Here is a 26,951-nt window from a genome sequence, read left to right on the forward strand (position 1 = left end):
TTTAAGTGAATCTAAATTTTTGATTGGTAGTGTATATGGTTATGCATCTTTAACTGTGTCTAAGTGGTAAAATGTGTGAGTGCATTGGTGACGTAGTGTACAATTCCAGTGGAGCCGGTACATGTGGGAAACCAGTGAGGCACGTGCAGTGTTTATCAGCAGATACTGAAGATCACATGGCATCAACTTTCAATCAGTAATTTCCGACCTCTGCAAAAGAGCATCGTTGTATTTCACATTCGTTTATTATTCATTCATCATCAGATTCCATGACTGATGAAACCTCTTGGCGACCAGGATGTATCAGCAGTGTGCCAGTACAATGTCCTCGCTAATGGTTTTGCTGCAGCGGTGAGCACCTACGACCAAGCTGACATTTCTCAGTGTCACTGTAAAGTAAAGAGGCATTGATCCACACACGCTTGTAAGGCTGCATGCCGTGGTATCAAGGCAACGCCCCTCCTGGGCACAATGTAGGTCCCTGATGATGCAGCATGGATGTCGTCAGCAACAGCCTCCTGGATGGATAGAGCGTTTGCACATCGGCGGATCTTAATTTTGTCTCACCTTAGCCAATGGTGAGTGAGTGAGTATGGTTCTAAGCCGCTTTTAGCAATTTTCAAGCAGAAATGGGCTTCACACATTGTAGCCATGTGACAATTCGAACTCACGGACGTTTTAACCACTAGGCTACCCAACCGCCCTGGATCGGGTTATGACAAAATACGTTATGATATGGTACTTGTTGGTCCCTGCCTGGCGCTCGGCATTAATGGGTGCATCAAGGACTGGTCGGCTCGGAGTCAGTATAATGTGTCTGAGTGGGATATTCATGCTTCACTGCGGGATGGTATCTCAGTGGGCTAGCACTATAAAACCAGCTTCAGTCTGGGCTAGTACAAGCAGCCACACATACACATACCCACGCATGCACGTCGTCATATGAGCGAAATATTCTCAAGCACGACGTTAAACCCAAGTCCACCACCACCACCACGTTGCGAGCGGTATAATAGGATAAAACAAGGCCTGCTCGGTATGATGTGACTGCGAGGGGTAACCATGTCAAACTATGACATGACTTTCTAGGAGCAATAAAATAAAACCGACATCACCACAGACGAATGATACAAGCAAACACACGCACATGCATGTGTGTGCGCACACACACACACACACACACACACACACACACACACACGATCGCGCGTTCGTGCACCTCGTCATTTCAATGCAGTAATTTCAATGCAACAAACCCCCCATTGAAAGCTGCTTTCTGAGCCTCCGACTGTACTTTAACGTGTTGATCATTTTATACCCCTGAACCAGATTAGTTATAAGCTATAGGCTTAAAACTAGACAACTCAAGTCACTGTGATTATCGCAAAATAATATATTTTAGGGGAAATGTATCTATCATGATCCTTGTGAGGCATCGACGCAACTTGATATGTACTCGCAAGGGCAGGTGCAGACTTTGGAATCTAGGGGGCTCCTTCAGTCCATTGCTTTTTTGTTTGTCTCTAAATCCTTTGAGCTTTCTGCTCAACAGATAGGAGGAGGGTTACCATCCCGGACCTCCTCAGCACACATCCCCAACACCCCTTACCCATCTCCTTTACATGGATGACATCGAGCTCCTTGCCAAAGGAGATACCAATCTGAAAGAACAGATTCTCCTTGCCGAGTCCTTTTCTAATGATATTGGCATGACATTTGGACTCGACAAATGTAATACCCTTCATTTGAAACGTGTCAAGGTAGTTAATGGTGGATCAGTCAAGTTACAGTGGGTGGGGGGTGGGGAGTTATTGAGCGCCTTGTGGAAGATCACTCATACACCTATCGTGGAATCACGAGACAAGCTCCAGAGTGTCCAAATTCAAGACAAACTTCGGGCCGAGTACAAATCTCGCTTAAAGAAAATCTGGAGCTCAGAGCTAAATGCTCGAAACACGGTCAAAGCCACCAATACTGTTGCTGTGCCAGTTCTTTCCGATTCCTTTGGAGTAGTTGATTGGACAAAACAAAACATCCAGAGTCTTGACCGTCTGACCAGAAGGATCATGTCTGATAACAGAGCCCACCACCCTCGTTCCTCTCTTAACCGTTTATACATGCCAATAAATTATGGAGGTCGGGGTTTGATTAATGTGGAGGGTCTTCATGATAGAATTTTATTGTGTACTTTTGAACATATTTATTTATCGGATGATCCTCAAGTGATACATGTGAAGACTCATGATGAAAGCAAGGAATTCCACAGCTATTTTAAGCGTGCCAAGGTTGTTTGACAGAATCTGAGATTTGAGGTTGATTTTGTTGATGGCGATGTACTGCTGGACGGTACAGTGATGGGAGTAAACCAGGTGAAGTCGTTCACCAAGTCTGCCCAGAGTCGGTCTTTTGTGGAGAAGCTTTCTGAGAAGCCATTGCATCATGTGTACATGCAGTGTGTTGAACAGAATAGCAATCCCACTGACTCCTTCGCCTGGATGAAGTCGGCTGGTCTTAAATGTGAAACTGAGGGCTTCCTTTTTGCTGCTCAGGACCAGTCACTTCCCACTCGCAATCGCCTAAATGTGATCCTTAAAGAAAATATCAATATGAAGTGTCGACTTTGCAATAAATTCATGGAGACTGTCCAACACCTTGTCAGTGGATGCCCTTCCTTGGCACAAACAGCATATCTTAAACGACATGATGGCATGGCTCGTTGCTTTTACTACCGTCTCCGCCATGCCTTTGGCTTTGACTCCGAGGTCCATCCATGGTACGACCCTGAACATGTCCAGGGCGTCATGGAAAATGATGCTTTCACACTTCTCTGGAATAGGCCCATATACAACCTCAGAAGAATTCCAGCCAACAAACCTGATCTTGTCCTTTTTGATAAAGCCAATGGATGTATTTATATCATTGGATTTTCTGTCCCTTTTGACACCAGTGTGATTGGCAAGATTCAGGAAAAGCATGATAAATATGTGGACCTCGCCTTTGAAATGTCTCGCTTGCATCCCAAGTACACTGTCGCCAGGCTCCCCATTGTTCTCGGTGCCCTTGGTTTGGTACCTCCTGATCTCTTGGCGCAGATCAGGAGAGTGCCCGGATTCTCCACCGGGAGTACAGCCCTTCTGACACTCTGGGTAATGCAGAAGGCTGCAGTGTTGGGGAGCCTTCATATTCTCCGGAAAGTTCTTGGTGGGTTCGACTTGGCAGCGTTTCCTGGGAGAAGTCCCATTCGCTGTCTGGGCTGCGTGTAGAGGGGGCAAGGGCCCTGAGCTGCTGACCAGCCTGACTGTGCCAGGATCACCCGAACCCTCTCTGCTGCATACTATCTTTTATCTGTAAAACATAATAATAATAATAATTATAATAATAATGCATTTGTTTAAGCGCCTAATGTTCAACCAATGCTGCTCAGTGGTGCTGTACAGGGAAAGTGGTGAAACTAGTAGGTAGCAAGAAAAAGATGAGTTTTTAGTTGGCTCCTAAATGTTTCCAGGGAAGATACTGATCTCAGTTCAACTGGCAGACAGTTCCACAAAGCTGGTACAGCAGCACTGAAAGCTGTCTCTCATGGTTGTTTTTGTTGCTGGCATTTTCAGGCTGCCTCTTTTCTCTGACACAAGTTGGACGATAGATTTCGATGATGTCTTTTGAGGTAAGCTGCTGAACTGATGTCATACAGGGTTGAGTAGGTGAAGCAAATTATTTTGTACTGTATTCTCCTCTTTACTGGGAGCCAGTGCAACGACCTCAGCACAGGGGTAATGTGTTCCTGACATTTTGTCCTGGTTATGATCCTAGCAGCTCTGTTTTGTACAAGCTGGAGATGTTGGATTGTTGCTGTGTTCCTGACACAAGGGATATAGAAAGGACAAGTTGGAAACAGGACTGTAATTTTTGGGTACACATGGATCAAGATTGTTATTCTTCAGTAGTGGTCTAATGATGGCTTCTTTTAAAGATGCCGGTACTAAGCCCTCTTGGGGAGAGGAATTGATGACGGATGAAGTAAGATATTGGCATGATTCTAGACAGTTTCTGAGTAGCCAAGATGGTACTGGATCCAATTCACAGGATGACAAGGCGCAGATTTGATCGTATCTGTGATCTCTTGGATCTCTGCTGGTTCAAATACGACAAGTTGAGTGCCGCAAATTGTTGGTCTTGTTCCAGGGGATTGTTACTGCAGCACTGACATTTAGCTATGTCTTCACGAATATTCTTTACTTTCATAATGAAGAATTCTGTAAACTCCTCTGCACGTAGACTGGACTCCTCTCGAGAAGGTATGACAGTCGATGTTTGTGGTTCTGTTAGTCTCTTTGTAATTAATCGTCTGCTGTTTCCTTTACTTTCTTCAATCTTTTTCGCAATGTGGTCTATCTACCTCAAGTTTGCTTGATCTCCATCTACGTTCAGCAGACCGCCGTTTGTGCTTGGCTTTAGAAAATCCATCTGTCATCCAGTCGGATATAGGTCTGATGGTGATGTTACTTGTCATGAGAGGAGCGTGGTTGTCCAGCAGTCTCTCCAGTGTGCTGTTATACAGTTGAGTCTTCAACTCCGTTTTGCCTTCTTGGTTGATATCCTCCATGAGTTGATGAAGCTTGCTGTTGTTTATATCCTCGTTGAAAGAGGCAGCATTTATTGACCTTGTCTTTCTGTAGGTTACTTTAACCCTTGACGGTCGCGGTTTAGTTAACTTAGGTTCACAGAATATGCCTTCATGATCTGATAATCCATAATCCTCAATTCTGAAACTGTGGATGACCGAATCAGAACTTTTAGTAATGACAAGATCAAGGCAGTGGCCACTTCTGTGTGTAGGTTCTGATATATGCTGTTGCAATCCGAAGCTGTACATATTATCACAGAATATTATCACAGCTGTCCAACAATAATCAAGAGTTCATTTGAAATGATGGCTGAATCAAATAAATATCCAAATTCAGTGAGAATCTGAGTGTTTGTCAGGTGATGGTTCTCTGACGATGGTGGTCTGTATATGGTTAGACATTTAAGAACAACTCCACCAATTTTCAATTTTAAGTCTAGTAGTTCGAAACTTTTGTAGATATTCACACATACCACATGTTCAACTGTGAGTCCACTTTATTTTTTATATTTTTTTATTGGTTCCCAAGATTATAATATCACAGATATACAAAGACGTGATACATACGGCTTAAAGTAATACAGCTACATGATGACATTATGTACAAATAAGATATCATAAACATGCATAAATCATTACATAGATAATGTATAGATGATGTCAGGTATAAATCGATGCAGTTTAGAGTCATCTAAGTACTGGGGAGAGAAGGTTCCATTTGTGATTGAAATCAGTTATTTTTTGTTGATATATGATTTTTTATATATAAAGTTGGATTTGGAGGCATATTTTTAAGACCGCAAATGTGAATATGTCTCTTCGCAGCAATGATGATGTGATTTAGTGTTCTGTTTTCATGTACCAAACCAAATCATGTTCCGAAATAATCAGCATTAATCAGCATATCAGAGCTACAAGAGTTTCCACTCCTGAAACAGAAAATATAACATTGCATGCAAGGCATTCATGTTTCACATGCATTAACGATTTGCTCGAAATACAGTGGTATAAGAAAGACATAATACCCCTGATACTTTGTAGGTTCTCTTGCTAATTTCTGATAGTAATAAAACTCATAATAATATATTCCTATTTGATCTGTTATTGTATTTATACATGTATATTTCGCAAGAGAACGGTTTGCCCGGGAGCTAAGGTTACGTTTTGCCTCTTTGACTCATATTAAGATGACCACGGTGTAACATTTACGCCTTAATTTGACTTTATCATCAAAAACTGTGTTCCACAGGAGATATTGCTTGTCATCACTCGTTGATAAAAGTAAAAATATCCTCGTCAAGCCCCGGATATGTGTTACTTTATCAACTCGTGGTGAAATATTTGATATCAAAAGGCCCTCGGGTGAGATTCTCTATTTATCATCCAAAAACTGGCTCCCACAGTTGATATCGCTTGTCTGAGATCAAGCGATATCTACATTGTAGATACAGCAACAACTGAACTGTCATAATGCTATGCTATTACATCGACAGTTAATGGCCTCACAATGCTTTGACATCACTAAGAACACAGCTGTCAATGCTATGACGTCACAAAGTTGATGACATCACAGTGCTGTGACTTTGCTGATATCACTGTTCAAGAAGCCTAATGGCAGTTTGTGTTCAGATAAATGCATTCTTTTACTGATGAAGAATGATTTTGGATGATAAATATAACCTCACCTTAATGCCTTCTGATATCAAATATATCAACACTCGTTGGTTAAAGAAAAAATATCCTCGGCAAGCCTCGGATATTTGTGACTTTAATCAACACGTGTTGGTATATTTGATATAAGAAGGCATTTGGGTGAGATTCTCTACTTCTCTCCCCACTCTTAATATGTGTAAATCGCCCAGATACATCGCACACAGCAACGCTTGGCGTCGAGTGTAGATCGGAATTAATAGTTTCCCTTTGCACATGTAACGTGATGCATATTGAACTAGAACGTGATGCACATGTATCGATTACGTTGTGTATATTAAACGATTCTTTCTTGTCATTCATTTTCACCACAAAAAAGCCAACAAAATATACAGTTGTCATTTTATTAAAAAATAATCCATCCATTAACATTTTTGATTACTCAACACAGCGAAGCCTTCAACAACTTGTATGATATATATATATATACTTACATATAACAAAATATATACCACGTTCACAAAATTGAACATTTACACGCCTGGTTACTCGACAAACAGCGGACATTTCCTTAAAAAAAAGTAACACGTGATGGGAAATGGCCGTTGTTTTCCAAAAGATCCATTTAGCAACCTAATAGTGCTGATATTTTTCAATCATAAATAGATTCAGTACATTACATATATACAATACCTAACAGTTATGATATCATATTGTTCAACGAATAATACTTCAATAATGTTTCAGCAGCGATACATCGACTGAAATTGGTTCGTGAATAATTCTACGAGGAATGAAAGAGCTCACCATTATTGGATCAGCTGATGCATGAAAACCAATTATCAACGGTTGTTTGTTTGCTGCGAATTTGATTGGACACAGGCGCACTGTCGTCTCAAGCGCCGCAATTCGAACAGGATGGATGTACAGGGTTGCTTCCCCTGGTCATGCCAGGAACCTAAGCTCATGGGTTCGATGTCAGTTGTTACCAGGTTTGTCAGCATCAAACCGGTGCTCATGTTTCACCAAATAATAATCATTGGAAATCAGCATCATTTCGGGTTTCCTTCCCACTTCACGCTTAAACACCGTGACATACGTTAACTGGAATACTGTTCTATGCCAGGTTAAAACCCATATTCACTCATTCTGAAAATATAAGGATCCGAAATATTCAGGAGTGATAATGACATAGACAAATCAAAATTATGTGTGAAAAATATTTATGAAAGCGTGTCCTCTTTATTAGTTTTTCGAACCTTGCATTTATGTGAGTAAAGGAGTTTAAACCCATTTTGAACCGGGCCAACTTCATGTGGGAGAAAGTCCCGAAGTAATGCAGCACACATGTTGGCAACTGTGGTGAAACTAAGCAGCACGATAACTGTGCTTACGAATGTAGAAACATATTCTGCTTAAATGCGGGGTTCAGCACGATGTTTGTTATTAGCCATTGGTCTCTTGTAATTTTCGCCACTTCAAACGCCTCATTCTGTTAGTGAGGGAGGGATTTTAGTTTTACGCCGCTTTTCAGCAATATTCCAACAATATCACGGGGGATGGGGGAGGGGGGGGACACCGCGGAAATGGACTTTATGCATCGTACCCATGTGGGGAATCGAACCCGGGTCTTCGGCGTGACTAGCGAATGCTTTAACCACTAGGCTACCCCTCCTTATTCTGTAAACCTTTCATCTCGATTTACAACCATGTTAGTCTGATTCACAAGGGAAGTAACTCTGACTATAGTCCGACCATTGCCGACACCATTAAAAAGCCAGTCGGTGATAATAGGCAGGAACCTGAATCATTTTGGGTAGGTCCAAAGATCATTGTATTTGAACAAACCTAACGAGTGGTGAACACATTGATCACTCTCCCAGATAAGGAACAGCTGTCACACCAAGCAACACGGATACTGTACTGACAAACCTGGAAACACAGTCGGTGTAAGCCAACGATCAGCGGTGTCTGGCGGACGTAAGTGGGGCAACTCTGCACAGTGAATTACGACGCCTCGGACTACTGTTCCCAGTTGGTGTATTGACTTCGTTAACGTTGATATCAGAGTCAACCTTACTTGAAGTCACGGACCCAGAGTAACAGTAAGGAGAACAGATGAGCTACAAATGTCCACATATGATCGGTTCTGAAGGATTTTGTGTGGTTTATTTCACGCCCCTTTGAACAGTATTTCAGATTTATCATGTCAGTCCAGTGTTTTCAACTTGTTAATTTTCACTAAATATTATTCTTAATATTTACTTTCAATCTTTTTTTAAAATTAATGTTATGATAAATGGTACTTTGAACAGTTACTCATTTTGACAGCGACAGTTAATGGACCGGGATGTTTAACATTTCTCTTTTATAAAACCCTGATTGTCGATATTTTTTGGAACCGGCGGATTGGTAATTAACAACTGACCTAAATCAACAGTTACACAGATGGAGGATGTTTATTAGTTTAGTTAAACGGGTATGGCGCTGAAAAACAGGGCGGTTACAGCTTTTTAGGAGGGTTCCACACTCTTGAGAAAGTGGGGGTGCACATTTCATTTTCACGAAAGTTTCACTGGTCATTTAATAAACTTTCAGGACAAAAGGGGAAAGGGGGAGGCGCACCTCTGCACCCACCCCACCCCCTCTAGATCCGCCTATGGCCACATAATCAAGATGAACAGGGATTCAGAACCACGGCCTTCACTCAGCACAACGGCCTGCGGACTGCGGTAGGTTAGGCGACTGGGTCACACAATGTATGGGTAAAGCCCAGACTGTGATACATCCATCTGCTTCCACTGATAACATCATGTGACCAGTACGTGTATAGTATGCTGCACGAAGTATCATACAACAAGTGCTCAACTAAGCAAAATGTATCAAGTAAAATACGAGGTAGCATATGGACACTATTTGGCCCACTTGTATCGTCATGTTTAAAAGTTACGGAATACCTAGAAATAATGGCTTGAGTATTGTTAGATATGTTCAGTTGACTGACTCAACAAACCATCTCTTTTTGGCGTGATCAATGCAAATCTAAAACATACATTTGCTGAAACGAACACAATATGGTTATGACAGTATATATATACATGATCCACTAATTTCTCAAATTTTGACAATCCAGGCGCCAAACATGCCCTTACCATATCATGCCCTTTAAAATATATATTCTATTAGAATTTACAATTTAATCCCTCGTAGTGAATTCAGTTGGTGGAATAGTATTGTTCAATGTTCAGAAGAATTTCCTTATCGCATTTCATTTTATAAACAATAATATTAATTGTTTTTTTACGACCTGAAGACTAATCCAGGTTCCGCTCTGCAGTGTTTGTTCAGAGTTCGCACTACAATGATGCTTCTGTTGTAACAGCTGTGTCTTCTATTAAACATTATGTTCCGTGTGTCACCAATCGTTTCACACTCAATAAATATGATGATGTTTATGTGGGTAAGTACGAACAAACGGCTATACGATAAAACATAACCGTATGAGTGGAGTTCAAGTTAAACATCGAACTCTACTTGAAACGTTATATTATTCACTGTTATACTATGGTGCTGTTTATACCTCAAGTAGGAAGATATACTGTTTTGAACTCCCGAAGCCCGGGGTTTGATCATCCAGTGATTATGATTTTACGTCGTTTTTAGCAATGTTCAAACCAAAGGTGATTGCTGCCAATACAATTATAACATACAAGCGAGATACAAATACCCGTGGGCATATAACATCATCAAGAATGAGACACTATAGAGAGACACTAGTCAGGAGACAACACGCCACTGGCCAAGACGGCCATGGATCCTCGCTTGTAATTATTTTGGGGTGAAACAGTAAGCAACGACGTAAATTTCATTTTAGTTTCAATGTTTTCATGTGTTGAAATGAAACTAACCACGTTCATTTTATTACGCAAGGAGAATACTCGCACTAGCAGCAGCAGCAAGGTAATCTTAAAATATATATGTTTTAATTCAAAGTTTAACAATATTTAAGCTCTTAAAAGGAATTATTTATATGGATTATGTAACAAAACCTTGACGTTGAGTAATATGTTTGAATGACCGCATGTGTACTGAAATTACTTTTCTGTTTGTTGGGTTGCTCGAGTCGTTAACCTACTGTACAAGATTCCATACTCGTTTGTCATGTAACTTGTTCATCTAATCTTCTGTGTTTATTGGTTGCCAGTGGGTAAGTTTGGGCATATAAACTTCCCTATAATCGGTAAAATGATAAAAGATAATGCGAAAAAAAACTAAAACATAAAATGGCCTACACTGGCTGTAATAAAACGGTAATAAAATATATCGACACCTGTTCCCTCGGAGTGAGTGAATGTACCAGTAATATCACGGCTTTTTGAGGGAGCAATGACCCAAGCGTTGAAGGTGTCAAACGTTTACCGCTTTGATGAAACTCTCTAATATTCATGGTGCAGCTATCAACAATAACAAACATGCCAACATGTCTCACTGCCAACGTAAATATCACAATCATAAAGTAAACTCAATAATACAGGGAAGTCTCGTTAACTCGAACTCCGTTTCGGTATATCGTCTCTCCGGTTGTGTCGAACAGCGATAACAAGAGACATATTCGACGGTCCGCAGGACTTTGACTTAACATGAGTTCAGCGTATCTTTGACATAAACTATATGACCAACAATCTATAACACACTGCACAGGATATGCATATACCAGTACAAACAATACGACAGTATACGTCTGACATTCATAGTCTATATCAAAATAACGCTTCATCGTACGCAAGCATTCAGTTGCTATACTTTGGACAAAAATATATATTGTACTGTTTATATTTGAAAATATAAAGAGAACATTAATGGTGTTATAACAGTTACGATCATATTTCTCTTTGTTAGAGGTACTGAACTATGGGTTTGCATGATTGTGTTTATGTGAAATCGAATATTTTTCCTACCCAACCCACGTTCCACCAAACCCCACCCAATTTACTGGTCTTATCCACCCTAATCTTCCTATAATACCACCCCACCCCCTTGCCTACACCCCTCCCCTCCCCAACCACACTATTTACCCTCATTCGGTCTACACTTCCCGTACCGCTCAACATCGACTGTCACCATCATCATGTTTTGTCAGCCTATTACCGTAAATGAAGTAGTATAAGCTGTGTTTGTGGTCCTTCACTACCCCATCTTGATTCAACCCGCACGATGGGTCTGAATTCAGGAGGGAAGTGTGAATATTCGGTGGACAAAGGAACACCTGGTCTACACCCACCTTAACGATTGAGTGAAAAATGTTTTACGCCGTCTTTAGCCGAATTTCAGCCACATCATGGTGGGTGTACCACACACATTGTTCCCAAATGGAGAATAGGACCCGGTGACGAGCGAGCGCCATTACGACTAGGCTACTATAGTCCCTTGAAACCTCGGCATTGACTTCCAGTACACCTATCCATTACATTCAACCCGTAGGCCAAAATCCTTGAACCTAACACCCTCACCACCCCCGACCCAGTCAACCACCCCCACCCCACACCACACACACTCTCAGAAGTTAGCTGACAGATCCTTATCTACCACCACCCCCACCCCTCCTAAACCCCTCAGTTGTCAGACGGAGGTTCCTCATCATTCCTTCATGGTTTCACCTTAAGTTCTACTTCTAATACCACCGCCGGCAGTCTCTCATCCATCCCAGGTGGTTCAACCTACCGCCACCAAACCCCTAACCCCCTCAGGATTCCGCCGGCAGTCTCTAATACCTCTATGTTGGTTCCACCTTCAACCCTCCTTCTACCCCCAACACCGACCCCCTCAGTAGTCCATCGGAAGCCCCTCATACCTCCTGGGTGGTTCCACCTTCAGACCTCCCCCTACAACCCCTACCCCTCTCAGTAGTCCGCCGGAAGCCCCTCATCCCTCCTGGGTGGTTCCACCTTCAGTCCTCCCTCTACAACCCCCAACCCAGACCCCCACAGTAATCCCCCGGCTAATACCTAGGCTGGTTCCACCTTTAACACTCCTTCTCCCCCAAACACCGACCCCACTCAGTAGTCCGTCATACCTCCTGGGTGGTTCCACCTTTATCCCTCCCCCTACAACCCCAACCCCGACTCCCTCAGTAGTCCGCCGGAAGCCCCTCATCCCTCCTGGGTGGCTGCTGCTCTTTGATCTCCTCGTGAAGGCGGCTGATAGATGTTCCCGACCCCAGGGCCGCGTCCCCCGTGTACTCCACCATGGGGCCGTACCCCGTCTCGGACTTGTTCTCCCGACTGTTGTGCATCCCGTAAGCGAAGTATACCACCAGACCTGGAGAGACACATCACGTTATATAATACTCGCACCTTGGTACAGTAATCTACGGTTATAACGAACTCACAGGGACCACTATTCCTTTTCGCTATAACCGTAGTTCGTTTTAGGCATTTCAACTAAGATATACAATAAGTGTCCGGGACCAATCAATAGTTCGTTATATCCGTCAATCCGTTATAAATGTGTTCCTTATAAACGTAGTAGAGTGTACTAGATGGCACTTATGATTGTTAGGTTTGTTGTTTTACGCCGCACTCAACAATATTATAGCTATATGGTGGCAATCTGTAAGTAATCGAGTCTGGACCAGACAATCCAGTGATCAACATCATGAGCATCGATCTACGCAACTGGGATACGATGACATGTGTCAACCAAGTCAGCAAGCCTGACCACCAGATCCCGTTAGTCGCCTCTAACATGGGTTGCTGAAGACCAATTCTAACCCGGATTTTCACAGGACGGCACTTATGAAATAGATGTCTAATGATTACTTTGGAAGATAAAATCAATTAAAAGTACTACATTCAATTCCAGTCTGGACATCGACCTGTTACGGCAAGACAAATTAGCTGGTACTCGTATTATGGAAAAAATCGGTGTTCCTTCACTTCTTATAAGTGAAATATTTGTCTTGTGCAAAACTGAATTTACTGAGAAATAGTTTCTATGCCAAATTAGGCAATAATGCACAACGAAATTAATAGACGTAATAAAATTAGGTTTTCAAGTGAATTGCTTTCCTGGGACTGCAAATTTACAAAAAAAAAACGCCCGATTTTTTAAAGTCGCCTCGCGTTACAACCAATATGGTTGATTGGTTTCTTGTTTAACGTTGCACTCAACATTCCAGCCGTATCGCGATGGTCTGTAAATAATCGAGTCTCGACCAGAGAATCCAGTGATCAACAACATGAGCATCGCTTTACTGGGATATGATGACACGTGGCAACCAAGGAAGCGAGCCTTACCACCGATCTCGTTAGTCGCCTTTAACGACAAGCATGAGTTGCTGAAGATCAATTCTAGCCCGGATCTTCACAAGTTACAACCAAAATGGGTTGTAGGGGACCAATCCAAACGCGGAATCCATACAGGATCATTGTGTGGGACAGTGTAGGAGGAAGGGATGGTTTCAGTTATTTGACATTTCTTTCCATGAAACATTTACATTGAGTATAATTTGCCTTTGAGACAAACATCTGGCAATTTTCCTGTCCAATTAAATCTGTCATAAATAATCTTTACTGGAATAAACTGTCTTCATTCTGACCTGCAGCCCTCTCATTGACAAACACACCCTCTCACAGTGCATGAGAATGAAGCTGTTACGTACAGTGCTGCTCACAAACAACTCACCTACTGCCATCCAGATTCCAAGACGTATCCACGTGAGATGCGACAGACAGAACATGAGAGCGACGTTGAAGCACATGGACAGAGTCGGTAGCAACGGCACCAAGGGAATCTGAAAAATTCATAATGATATATAATTACTTTTTCGAATTGTGACCTGTGCCTAATAATATGTTACTCAATAGTGGCCATTTACTGCGATATCATTAGGTTTTCACGAAAATCATGACTGCATTGTTGAAGGAAATACATCTGGTGTTTTCATATATTACGATATTACACAAACAGACATCCCTAGATTTCTGGTCATGCTTTTTACATACGAGAAGGATCATGTAAAAACCGAAAATGCGAAATTCACGCCTTCCTGGAAATATTACTGGAAAATCTTCACGGCTACATTTGGGAGCTCCGTACCCGTGAATAACTGAGATGGAATTTCGTTAATTTTGATGATTGCATATGTAACGGTGACGTTATGATTAACGGAATCGTACTGTGTACGAAGTTATTTCCTTATATCACAGAGTAATTGTAAACAGGTCAATAAATACTCAGGTAATAAGTCAATTATTATATAGTGTGTACTAGTATTTAACAAATACAGTATCATACCTGGAATGTCATGAAGGCGTCGTTCTGCTCATGCGCAACTATGACCAGGTAGAAAAACACGATCCCGCCCCCGAACAGAATGACGAGGACAATTATCCACCAGGTGGCGCCAGTCAAATAAGGGAAGCCATATATGCACGTTACACACAGGGAAACGATTAGCACGCCCATCAGAACGGTTGCCATTGTGACGCAACTCCCGGGTTCAAACCCGCGTAGGATGGGGAGTTCTTTGAGGCTAGATCGTAACTTCCCGAAGTCATCATGGCTCTTGGACTTCTTCATGATAATGCTCTTCTCAGACATTCCATCCTCATCTTGTGGAACCTCCTCGGGTTTGAGCTTAAACTGACATTTTGTAACTGGCTGATATCTTAGAATAATTATGCTAGCAGCAACTATAGTGTATGCAAGAAGAGTACCTATGGACATGAACTCGACAAGAGTCTCAATTTCGAATAACAAGGCTCCCAGTGCTGCAAGAAAGCCGAACACCGCTATAGCCCATACTGGAGTTTGGGTGCGCGGATGAACACGTGCGAATATCGAGAAAAGTAGTCCGTCATCCGCCATTGCGTAAACTGACCGTGGCAGTGAGAAGGCCCCACCAAGAAGGGAGGTTGTAATGCCAAAAAGAGTTCCGATTGCGACAATATACTTGGCCCAAGTTGCTCCATTGTACGCGAAAGCCATCGGAAAAGCTGCCGCCGGGTCTGTTTGGTCAAATGGTACCATTAACGTTAAACTGATGCTGACAAGCATATAAAGAACTGTGACTACAGCAAGGGCGATAGCTGTCGCAATCGGTATCGACTTCTCGGGATGTCTTGCTTCTTCCCCTGAAATAGCGATGCCCTCAAATCCTATGTATGCAAAGAAACAGGACGCAGCGCCACCTAGGGTCCCCGAGAAGCCAAAGGGAAAGAATCCACCTTTGCTCGTGTTGGTCCAGTTGTCGATGTCGGCGAAGTAGAATCCCGCACAGATGATGAAGGCAATGACAATCCCGTTCAGTATTGTAAAGGTGCTGTTGAAATGGATTGAGAACTTTGCTCCGGTACCTACGATGATGAACACTACTATAGTGATCGCCCATGCCAGGAAATCAGGATAGTCTGACAACCACTCGTTTCCCTTGCCCATGTACCCGATTGTGGCAATAGTGCTGTTTCTTATCGCTCCGTCAAACAATGAGTCGATGGATGCGCTCCACGCACGTGCAACTGCAGCTGCGCCAATCAGATGCTCCAGTACAACATTCCAGCCAATCACAAAGCCCCATACTTCTCCAACGGTGACGTAAGTGTAGGAATATGCCGAGCCGGCCTTTGGAACCCTGGCCCCGAACTCGGCGTAACATAGAGCGGAAAGGAGTGCAGCAACGCCGGCGAAGAGGTACGAAAGAACGGCGGAGGGTCCGGCTTTGTTGTGAACTACGGTTCCAGTTAATACGTATATTCCTGCTCCGATCATGTGACCTATCCCAAGCATGGTGATATCGAAAGTGTTGAGACATCGTCGTAGAGATGTCTCATGGAAGTCATCGTTGACTGTTTTAGTTCGCGTTATTCTGCTGATGAAACGCTGAAGAAGTGACATCTTGGATGGTGGTCTGGAACAGAGAGACAGTTTTATTGGTACCCGACAGGATTTGAACGATGCTTAACATGAATTTTTACAGCAGTTTGACTTTCATTCAGTTTATGGCCATGGGCAGCGGGGTAGTCTAGTGGTTAAAGCGTTCAATCGTCACGCTGAAGACCCGGGATCGATTCTCAATATGGGTACAATGTGTGACGCCCGTTTCTGGTGCCCTCCGGCGTGATATTGCTGGAATATTAATATTGCTAAAAGCAGCGTAGAACCTCCCTCTTTCACTAAAAGCCATTTTGGCCCCGTCCCCGTCGTAACTCTACTTTAACATACACTTACGCAGTCATAACCCCAGCTCCATTTGCGGAACGAGTTCTTTCAGCAGTCTCACAACAAAAGGACGGTTAGGAGCTACTGCTCTTGAATCGCCATTGACATGCACACATCTCATTTACAAATATGCCTCTTCTGTAAACAAGGTTCATTGGACGTTCCATTCAATAATCATCCAGAATTGTACAGTTTGAAACACAGTCAATACAGCTCCCAATCGCCATCCCATTACAAACCACTCTCACCTTGCATACAATAGCGGGGAACGGTCACATTGGACATAACACTCCATTGTTGAGCAAGATTGGCCACTGAGGAAATCGACGTCAGTCGATATTTCTAATTTGATTTCAAAGGAAGCTTGTAAAAAAACCAAATTGATTATACGGCATGTAAATTGGTAATGGTATTTAAACATGGAATTATTAACTCAATTTCACTGCAAGATTGCATGACGACCTGGAGTAACGGCAAGAGACTGTTTCTCTCTTCAACATTCCATTTCCATGTACGACGATTATTCGCTTTTTGTTTGTTCTCTGGAATCTGGCTTTTACCAACGGGTACATAAGACGACGAATAACTTGGGGTGACTTGCATTGGTATCCTGCATTTCTATGACAAGTGGTCTAGTGGATAGAGCGGTCGGTGGTTCGATCTTCTAGTGAGTGAGTGTGTGAGTGAATGAATTTAGTTTTACTACACCGCGTTTAGCAATATTACGCCGGGGGACACCAGAAATGGGTTTCACACATTGTTCCCATGTGGGGAATCGAACCCGGGTTCTCGGCGTGACGAGCGAACGCTTATCCTCTAGGCTACCCCACTGCCCCTCGATCTCCTAGTGCCTCATACCGAACAAACCGGTTAAAAATACACTAATTGATGTTACCGTGCCTGATGTTCGGCATTTGTGGTATTGGTCAAGGACGAACCGGATCCGCGTCTGTGTGAGTGGGGTCCATGTTAAACTACGGCATGGTAGCTCAGTGGGCTGACACTATAGGTTCGACATTAGTCAGGAATAGTTCGAGCAGCCACACCCGTCTCTACATTGTGAACTACAGTACACTACGCTTATTCACGAACACGCTTATAACAAACTGATAGTTATGACGAACTGGGTGTGGGTGGGGGTGTGTGTGTGGTGTGGGTGTGTGTGTGTGTGTGTTTCGGTCACGTAATTTTCTGTATAACTTACTGAAATACGTATAACGAACTACGGTATATGACCCCTCTGAGTTCGATATTACCGTAGTTACGTATTATTGTTTCAAACCCATATCAACACACATCTCATATGTAATGTGGCTGAGTAGTAAAACACATCGTTTGTTTGAGAAAACGATTTTGCCCTCTAAACTCAGACTGTCGAAAGAGCCGACAAATTGGATGTCGCGTCTCCAGGCTCTGCGACCTCGCTGACTACGTGTCATTGTCTTTGCTTGTGAAAAACGAAACCAAATGATTAAACTGTGAGCTTTGACTGAAGTCGAAGTCGCTTTTTCTAAGTAATGCATCGGCGACATGGAAATAACGGTGTCTGGGTCAAGCAATCAGGGTCCCGATCCCCAAAACGTTCGGGCGCTACGACATTCGCAAACCTGTTACAACAGGTCGTAACGTTACGAACGCTTTATGAATCAGGACCAGGTTTCCTCCAAACCAGCGACGTCATCAGAGTACGGTAACACACGATCAACCCAGTCGAATATTGTGACAGTAGATAGTTATTCCAGTCAGTTCTCATTGAGGTCCTTGGGACCTACAGATCAATATAATCCATGCCGGGTTATCGCCCAAATCTACAAAGCGCTGTTTATGAGAAGGCCTAGCAAAGTTAACTCTGGGAAAGGAGGTGGAATATCGATCTTTTGGGAAATACGACCTGTGGAATAAGTACATCTTTGTGTCCAAACATCTTGATTATTCCAGATCTATTCATCGTTTTGCATACCTTCTGCTGAAACATTTTAAGATGACACTTCAGCACGCATCCAGTATCGTCGACTCGAGGTAGATAATTGGTACCGGCCAAGCTGGACGCGTGTCTTTACATGTGGAACGGTCACTTACGGTCGCTTACATGTGGAACTTACCCATCACGTCGCTGTGTCCAGCAAGTGTCACAAGTGACCCCTGCGGGACCCTTGTGCATGGTGTCATTCTCAGTTTGTGAGGGAATTCCTCATAGATCAAATCGATTATGGCAACCATTTACCACAGAAAGCTCGTTGCTGTTCTTCCAAGGTTGCTATGACAACAGACTAAACTGTAGACTCTATCATGGATCTTTCTCCCTAATTACACCAATTTGCGAGGTGGGGAGGCTTAAACGATCTCTCACACACGTGACAATCGTTCACGCGGACATAGGACGAACATCCGTGTGGAAACAGTCATACGTGTAAGAATGCAAATCGTCCAAATGTCGATACCAGCCAGTGGCATGTTTCCAACACATGCCAAATGGTCATCAGTAATGTCACGGCCTGTCAGTTCATCACTGAACTGAGCCCTGGACACCATCAGTGATTATTGTTTCCATGGATCCATTCATACAATTTTCACTCAATTTACCTTCAACGCTCTTTTGAATTTGTTTACCAGACTGGGTATTCTCTTACGTTGAGAACCGTGAAGATCCGGTTAGAGTTGATCTGCAGTAACCCATGCTTGACGTAAGAGGCGACAGAAGGGACGGGTGGTCAGGCTCGCTGACTTGGCTGACACATGTCATCGTATCCCAAATGATCGATGCTCATGCTGTTGACCACTGGATTTGTCTGGTCCAGACTCGATTATTTACAGCCCACCGCCGTATGGCGGGAACATTGCTGAGAGCGGCGTTAAGAAACAAACAAACAGGTTTTTTATTTACCCCGTTTTAGCAATATTCCAGCAATATCACGATGAGAAACCCCGAAAATGGGTTTCACACGTTGTACGCATGTGGTGAATCGAACCCGGGCCTTCCGAGTGAGGAACGAACGCTTTAACCAATGAACTACTCCACCGTTCCCTGAAAGTGTACGATGACATTCGTAAACGTATAAACGTACAAACGGAAAATGTGGGAAGTGAATGGTGTTTAACGCTAATATTCCGGCACAGTCTGTTCGACAGCGTCTGGACCAGGCACACCAGTGTCTGACGGAATGACTATCAGTCAACGTCAACGTCGTACCTTGACGTACAACCACCCACATCACCACCTATGTGAGTTGACTCCGGCGACACGTGAGATAGTGGGGCCCTTTTCTGACCCAGAATCCCATGCGGAGGCGGTCATCTTTGTTCATTCTCCACTAAACGTGCATTTAACAAATAATAGCGTCGCTTTGGGATAGTTATAAAATGTTTTGTTGGTAATGAGCAATTGATACTCCAAAGTGTACCTTATGATATGACAGTGTCAGAACATGTTTAACAGAAGTTATAGAAACTGATTTTATTTACTTTCAGGCTCTTAAATGTGACCAGTTTTACATAAATATGCATGTAGCTAGCAGAGCAGTAACAATTATATATGTCATATTCGAAATAGAGAACAAATTTTCTAAATATTAGATCTTAATGTTGTCTCGATAACATAAGAATATATTTAGTACGATTCCAATACTTTAGTATGTCAGTGTTTTTCAAGCCAGGCTCAGAGGTAGGTGTCTCCAAAATAATTGACAGATACGTTCCCTAAAATCATGTTGCATTATAAAATCAAAATTGAAGGTATATAACAATAAATAGAATGTCATCTCAACCGCAAATGAATATAGAACAATATTTAACAATCAGTTGAAAGACGCATGCTCTCACAATATTATGTTTCTTGAGAGAGTACTCTCAACTGTAACAAGTACGCGAAAATATCAACAGATACGTTACATATGTTGCCTCCCATTTTGGAATTAATCGTCTTACATTCACCGACTCTCATACATGCATGGAGTTTGGTGAGTAGTCTGGGCATTATGGCCCTTTTCTGGCTTTAACTGTTTGTCCAACACATCTTAATACATGTTATGTCCAACAGATACGTTAACAACAGATACGTTACCATTACGTGACCACCGTGTGAAACTGTTCAAGGTAAAATCTGACTGCAATGGCTAGACCATCGTGATGTCATCTGGTGTGCATTCCATGAGATAATCATACCAGTTCAAGTAACGTTCCTTGGGCGATCCAGAAGGTATTGCAGAAGTGCACCATATCTTGTTCAGTCTGTCACCAATGCCAAGACCACCATGTGAACAGATACGTTACTGATTTCATCTGCTGTTGTATCCCTAAGGGTTCACTGGTTTTGGTTTAGTTGTATCTTGCGTTGATCTCCTACATGTTAGTTTAAAGGTTAAAGAATTGTTAGTTTATATATGTTCGTTTTATAGTTAACCAGACACGTGACGTGGGAGTGACAGATACGTTACAATTTGACTCTTGGGGGGAAATAGTTTCTTGCAGAAGTTAAGTTATTATATTTTCATCTTTCTGTTCTTTGACCATATTGTGCACAGACAAATGCCTCATCTGGAGAAATATGTACATTCTTGGTTCAATTCCCTTGTTTATGAAGAAAATGTTATGTTTGTAATCATTGAATAGAGGAAGTTGTTTGTTCTTGTCACTGTTTGACATACTTCAAAGTGCAACATGTACCCACTGGACATGTGTTTTGTACTACAAGAGGTATCAACAATTCAATAAAATACATCAATATCTGATATGTGCATGTTGTTTTGTATATAGTTTTCTCAACTATACACAAGACTACGATCTGGTAACGTATCTGTCCATACAAAAAGGGGTATATGAATGTTGACCACCATAAAAACCAGCACAAGCATCGCACAGTCCAGCCACTTCAGAAACATGTTCCCCTGACGTTACTCTGCAGCTTGCCTAAACAAATGGTAATCTTTGAGACACTTTATTTCTGAGAACCCACACCCGCCTATATGCACGTTTAGTGGAGAATGAGCCATCTTTAGCGCTGGGAACCAAGGCCTCTCCAGCCAAATTGACCCTTGACAGAGGAACAGCTGATGAGTTTTTGGAGGCACGCGATTTGAAAATTACAGTTTCAACCCATGGCGTGATGATCATTATTAGGATTGGATTTGATATGATTAGCTTCTGACTCCTCTCTGTGTGTAATCAGCCTCGCTGCAGATACGATGGCCATCATAATGCAGACAACCAGGTTTTAAGTTATAATTATCATTAATTCAGCCAACTCGCAACCCAAAAAATCTACTTTTTAGAAATGATATAAAACGATCGGTCAATATCATATAAAATATAAAACGTACATGTCAGAAACTAACCAGTGTAAATTATCCTTCGAAACAGATTTCAATGGGCGTAGAAGGCTAACATGAAGTGACAAATATATATGAATGGATCACGGAAAATCAGTGATGACACCAGGTGTTCACGAACGATGCCCGTCAACCAAGTCAGCAAGAAATTCCACGATACGATACGAATCGCGATATCTTGGAACGATATGAATCGATTCGATGCATATCACGATATGCTATCTTTAGTTATTTCCTTAATAAAAGAAAGTATTATTTTGATGGTAAGTAACAGTGTAAATGTTGACATACTCGTCAATTTCTAGTGAAAAGTAGTAATTCTAACGTCAACGATACATATCACGATACGAAAGAAGTATCGACATATTTATTGTCGGATAAATTATTCACAATTTATACATAATGTATAAGTATAGGTGAGGTGAAATTGGGTTTAACGTCGTGCTTGAGAATATTTCGCTCATATGACGACGTGCATGTGTGTGTATGTGTATGTACGGCTGATTGTACTAGCCCAGACTGAAGCTGGTTTTATAGTGCTAGCCCACTGAGATGCCATCCCGCAGTGAAGCATGAATACCCCACTCAGACACATTATACTGACTCCGAGCCGACCAGTCCTTGTTGTACCCATTAATGCCGAGCGCCAGGCAGGGACCAACAAGTACCATATTTTAACGTCTTTTGGTATGACGCGGTATAAGTATAAGCTTCAGGTATATCAATGATCTGATCATACATTTATGCTCTAACTACTAGCTTATCGACCAGATCTTGGAATAAGAATAACTACTGTAATCGACTCATCTGTTTCAGTCAATGGACAGAGATCCAAAGTGTCAAAAAAAACCGTTTCCACAAAACTGAGTGACAAGATGCCTTCAACTTTCAGGAAGTCAGCCTTTGGCGTCTATTGACGTCTACTACGTTTGAGCAACAAACATGCGTAATCTACGAAAGATCCTGCCACCTGTGTCCTTCGACCATTGCTCCAAAATGGTTTTATAAGGATACTGTATAATAATACTGTATTAAAAGCCTTAATACAACCCTTCAATACGTGCTGAGTATCACATGTTGCGGGTACTTCTAAACTTTATTCATCAGCAACAAAATTGATGTCCAACGCAATTCCCTGTTTGTACACCTGTTATATTACGGTGAACTTGACTTGCCCTTGCATGAATTTTTTATGGGTGACGCCAGTGGGGGTGATTACGGTCACCTTTACCCGGAACACCTAATAAATATCATCACTATTTGATAAACACGTATTTACACGTGATTCAATAACACGTGCTTCTGATATACCAGATATCGCTTAATAGATTTATCATGAATATGAAAGGGCTTTCGCCCCTTTAACTGATTAGATAGTGAAATGTGGATAAATGTAAATTACTATTTGATGTTTATGACGACAAAGGGCGGTGGGGTAGCCAAGTGGTTAAAACGTTCGTTCGTCACGCCAAAGGCCCGGGTCCGATTTCCCACATGGGTACAATGTGTGAAGCCCATTTCGGATGTCCCCGCCGTGATATTGCTGGAATATTGCTAAGAGCGGCGTAAAACTAAACTCACTCACTCACTCACACAAAAAGGCATAAGAAAAAATATATAAAGAGACATGTGATAAATGGATAAAACTAAACTCACTCACTCATGACGACGAAACAGTTGAAGGTGGAGGGAAAGGTCAAGTGAGTAGCTGTCGTTTTGATCAAAACCTTTCAGATTTGACGAAATCTTAGAGAATGGCACGGTGCTATCAAACCATATATCCTCATCATCTGGAATCAGGGATTGAAACCCACAATCAACAGACTCGGACACTACCACAACAGAATGGGATGACAAGAGAATGCATTACTCACGTCCGGGGAAAAGTCTGCAAAGATGCCACACTAAATCTGTAAGTCCGTGCTAGAACCAATATCTAGTCACTTCTGCACACAGTCAAGCGTTTCCAACCGACATCTTTATCCAACTATATAAAGAGCATGTGGTAAATATGCACTTCGGTACATTGTTTTCCGTCGCTGTAATGTGTCACGATTCTGACGTCCCCAAATGTCAACGTCGGGCAGATCTCGCGCCAGCGGTTATTGGATGAATTATTAAACAGGCAGATATCATGTTGTACCGAGGCAATCCGGAGCAAATGTCAATATCGCCAAAGATGAACCGGTTTCGGGACATGAGCTGACATTGCTATTTCTTACAACCAGATTATGGAGGCACCTTCCCATCTCAGATGAAGTCAGGTGAATTTGGGGCTCTTGCCTATTGCTTTTAGACACCGACGTGAAAGTTTTAGTAAGTGACTGCTGAATATGGCTTTACGCGCCACTTTTAGCAATATTCCAGCAAAATCATGGGGATACCAGAACTGGGCTTCACACATTGTACCCAGATGGGGAATCGTGTTTGTGATGGTGTTACTATTACTGTGCTTACCGGCGGAGCTATCTGTATTTAAACACTGACACTAAACTCTACACGGTTTACTCCGAGCCGTCACGCCGAAAACCCGGGTTCGATTCCCCACATGGGTACAGTGTGTGAAGCCCATTTCTGGTGTCGCCCGCCGCGATATTGTTTGAACATTCCTTAACTCACTCACTCAGATGTAGCCATTGTGAACAGTGACAGTGAGTTAATGCAAAAACCTCGTACAATATTAGCTACATCATCAAATTTTGCCGTATTGATTCTATTTTGTTGTTCAGAGTGACCATAGTATCACATTTCACTTCGTCAGCAGGATCATGAAATTGTAGCAAACAGTTTGGTAATGTTCTCAGAGTAATCTCTATTTCTCTGCTCAAAGACCGCGCATGAATTAAACTCTTTCAAGTTGTATCATACCTACGTTATAGCGTTTGGGTACGAGCCATGACAACACAGCATTTATTTTGAACAGCCCAAAAAGAGTATTTTAAGAGTGTTTTAAAAACAGGATAATATCTTGTAAAACGTGCAACAATGTGTAAAAAGCAAATTAATCATATGTTTTAGGCCAGGTCTGTCTATATGGGGCGCAGAACATAATCAATAACGCCTTGTACATGTAATCTCACTCCCAGTATGATTGTAACACATGGCAGATGGTGCATAATGGACATGATAAAAGCAGTAATGCCCGGCAGTAGCTCGTCAGCTCGGTTATCACAATTCGGTAATAATCAGACTGAAACAGAACGTTGGCAAACTAATGAGGTAGAAGACCTCCACGGTCTGGACTGCATGTCTGTCTTTAAAGATCCGGAGGGTGTGTGTGTGTGTGTGTGTGTGTGTGTGAACTGTGTGTGATGCCCCAGACATTTGCCAACTCGGACACTGACACTGAGAAAGTCAAGGAGGGTGGCCAAGCGTCAATCGTTCTATGCTGCCCTGTAGCCTCTAAGTGAATGAATATTCCAACAAAATCACGGCTGGGGACATCAGGTATGGGCTTCACACATTGCATTCTTTTGGGGAATCGAACCCGGGTCTTCGGCTTGACGAGCGAACGCTTTAACCACCAGGCTAGCCCACCGTCCCTGTTATCATGACAAGGATAGTTTGGTAAGTCAGATGTGTTGAGACTTGGTTGGAAACGGAGGCAGATCCGCGGTCATCACATGCTTGTCTGGTCCAGACTCGATCATTTACAGACCGCCGACATATAGCTCGAATATCGCTGAGTGCGGCGTTAAACAACAAATAAACACACAAATCTTCAAAACAAAATCCATAGCGGGCGTCCTATCCCTGGCATGAACTCATACCAGTTGAAAATGTGTGAAAACTTGGGGAGGAAGGTACAGTTGCACCCATCATTTGTCCAGGAACAATCTGAACGTGAGTCAACAACCTCATTGCCACCACAGTGGTGTTGCCATGGCAACTCTACGATGGGTGAGATGACGTGAGATATGTTGAATACAGTTTTGTTATCGGTTTGAGTGAGCGACTGTTAAGCAGACTAAGAACTGTTTCGTGACAGCACTGCGAGTCGGACTCAGTAGATCCTGTTATGGCTGATGAACGTAATATGCAGTTTATTGCGATCCCTTGAGCTCTTCGACCACACAATGCCAGTTTTATTTTACAATGATTGAATGTTATACGCAGTGTAGAGCTTTAGTTTAGAATAATTATGAGGCAAGCATTGTAAAACTTTCCATTGTGGGGGTGTGGGGTAGCCTTGTGGTTAAAGCTTTCGCGCGTCACGCCGAAGACCCGGGTTCGATGATATTGTTGGAATATTGCTAAAAGCGGCGTAAAACCATATTCAATCACTCCCTCATTTTCGATTGTATACATATTTTATACGAGGATATACGGCAATCAGAAATTCAGAATCATATCGCCAGGCATAACAAGACCACTCTCCTCTGGGGAGTGCTTTACGGTTATTACGGTTGATAATTTGTGAAATGTGACCTGGTAAAGGGTTTCAGCGTGCAGACTGAGGTCCCGTTTTGATGGATACTGCCGTGCACGATCGAGCCATTTATTCAGTTTGTCTCACGTAACAGCTTATTTTGGTCACACAGCGACCGGTAATGACCATGGCAGACAGCTGTTATATGTAATTATATACGTAGATGGCACATTAACGTTTCTGAACAAATAATTTAACTTTATCCATGAATTACACTAAATGCTGTCTCACCTTGGTCTAAGGTGAGTGAGTGAATATGGTTTTACGCCGCTTTCAGCAATAATCCAGCATGTCACGCCGGGAGACACCAGAAATGGGCTTCACACGTTGTACCCATGTGGGGAATCGAACCCGGGTTTTCGGCGTGACGAGCGGACTCTTTAACCACTAAGCTACTCCAGTGCCCCCTTGGCATAAGGTTTTACAATACATAGAACTTTGTTGTTACGTCGTGATAAGCTACAACAACGGCGTCGACAACATCGTCGTCAACAAAACATTCATCCGCCCAGACACTGTCCGGTTTCTGGTATAAATAACACACCCCACACTGTATGTTTCCGCCACGACAAGGCTGTTATACACCATGGCTTTGATCATCAAACCTCTGTCGTCTCTTTGACTCCAGTGCGGACTGTGTTTGTTGTCAACAGTCTATTTTTAGTAATATAAAGATGAGGACAAAAGGACGCAATTCCTGACTTGT

At 42.5% G+C, this 26,951-nt stretch overlaps 1 protein-coding gene and 2 long non-coding RNA genes across 4 annotated transcripts in view; 1 reads left to right on the plus strand and 2 right to left on the minus strand.

Annotated features, from left to right (window-relative positions):
* Positions 1-8,264, minus strand: LOC124265881. Its single transcript, XR_006895573.1, has 3 exons — positions 8,019-8,264; positions 7,031-7,035; positions 1-11 (listed from the first exon to the last, which is right to left on the minus strand). It is a non-coding gene; the product is annotated as an uncharacterized LOC124265881 (long non-coding RNA).
* LOC124265880 lies at positions 7,233-26,562 on the plus strand. The gene is made up of 4 exons (XR_006895572.1): positions 7,233-7,335; positions 15,185-15,188; positions 21,101-21,105; positions 26,550-26,562. It is a non-coding gene; the product is annotated as an uncharacterized LOC124265880 (long non-coding RNA).
* Positions 12,400-26,951, minus strand: part of LOC124265879 (cationic amino acid transporter 4-like) — a 41,615-nt gene continuing 27,063 nt past the window's right edge. Inside the window, exons 2-4 of one of the 2 annotated variants that reach the window (XM_046700730.1) lie at positions 14,570-16,181; positions 13,958-14,066; positions 12,400-12,592 (exon numbers count right to left, since the gene is read on the minus strand). In XM_046700730.1, coding sequence (XP_046556686.1) covers positions 12,402-12,592; positions 13,958-14,066; positions 14,570-16,168 — 1,899 coding nt within the window. In that variant the 5' untranslated portion in view covers positions 16,169-16,181 and the 3' untranslated portion in view covers positions 12,400-12,401. Of the gene's footprint in view, positions 12,593-13,957; positions 14,067-14,569; positions 16,186-26,951 lie in introns of both variants that reach the window. The other variant, XM_046700732.1, reaches the window with a different exon arrangement.

The sequence above is a fragment of the Haliotis rubra genome, unplaced genomic scaffold (assembly GCF_003918875.1).
Source record: "Haliotis rubra isolate DU_JTF1 unplaced genomic scaffold, ASM391887v1 Scf122, whole genome shotgun sequence".
Classification (NCBI taxonomy): Eukaryota; Metazoa; Mollusca; class Gastropoda; order Lepetellida; family Haliotidae; genus Haliotis; species Haliotis rubra.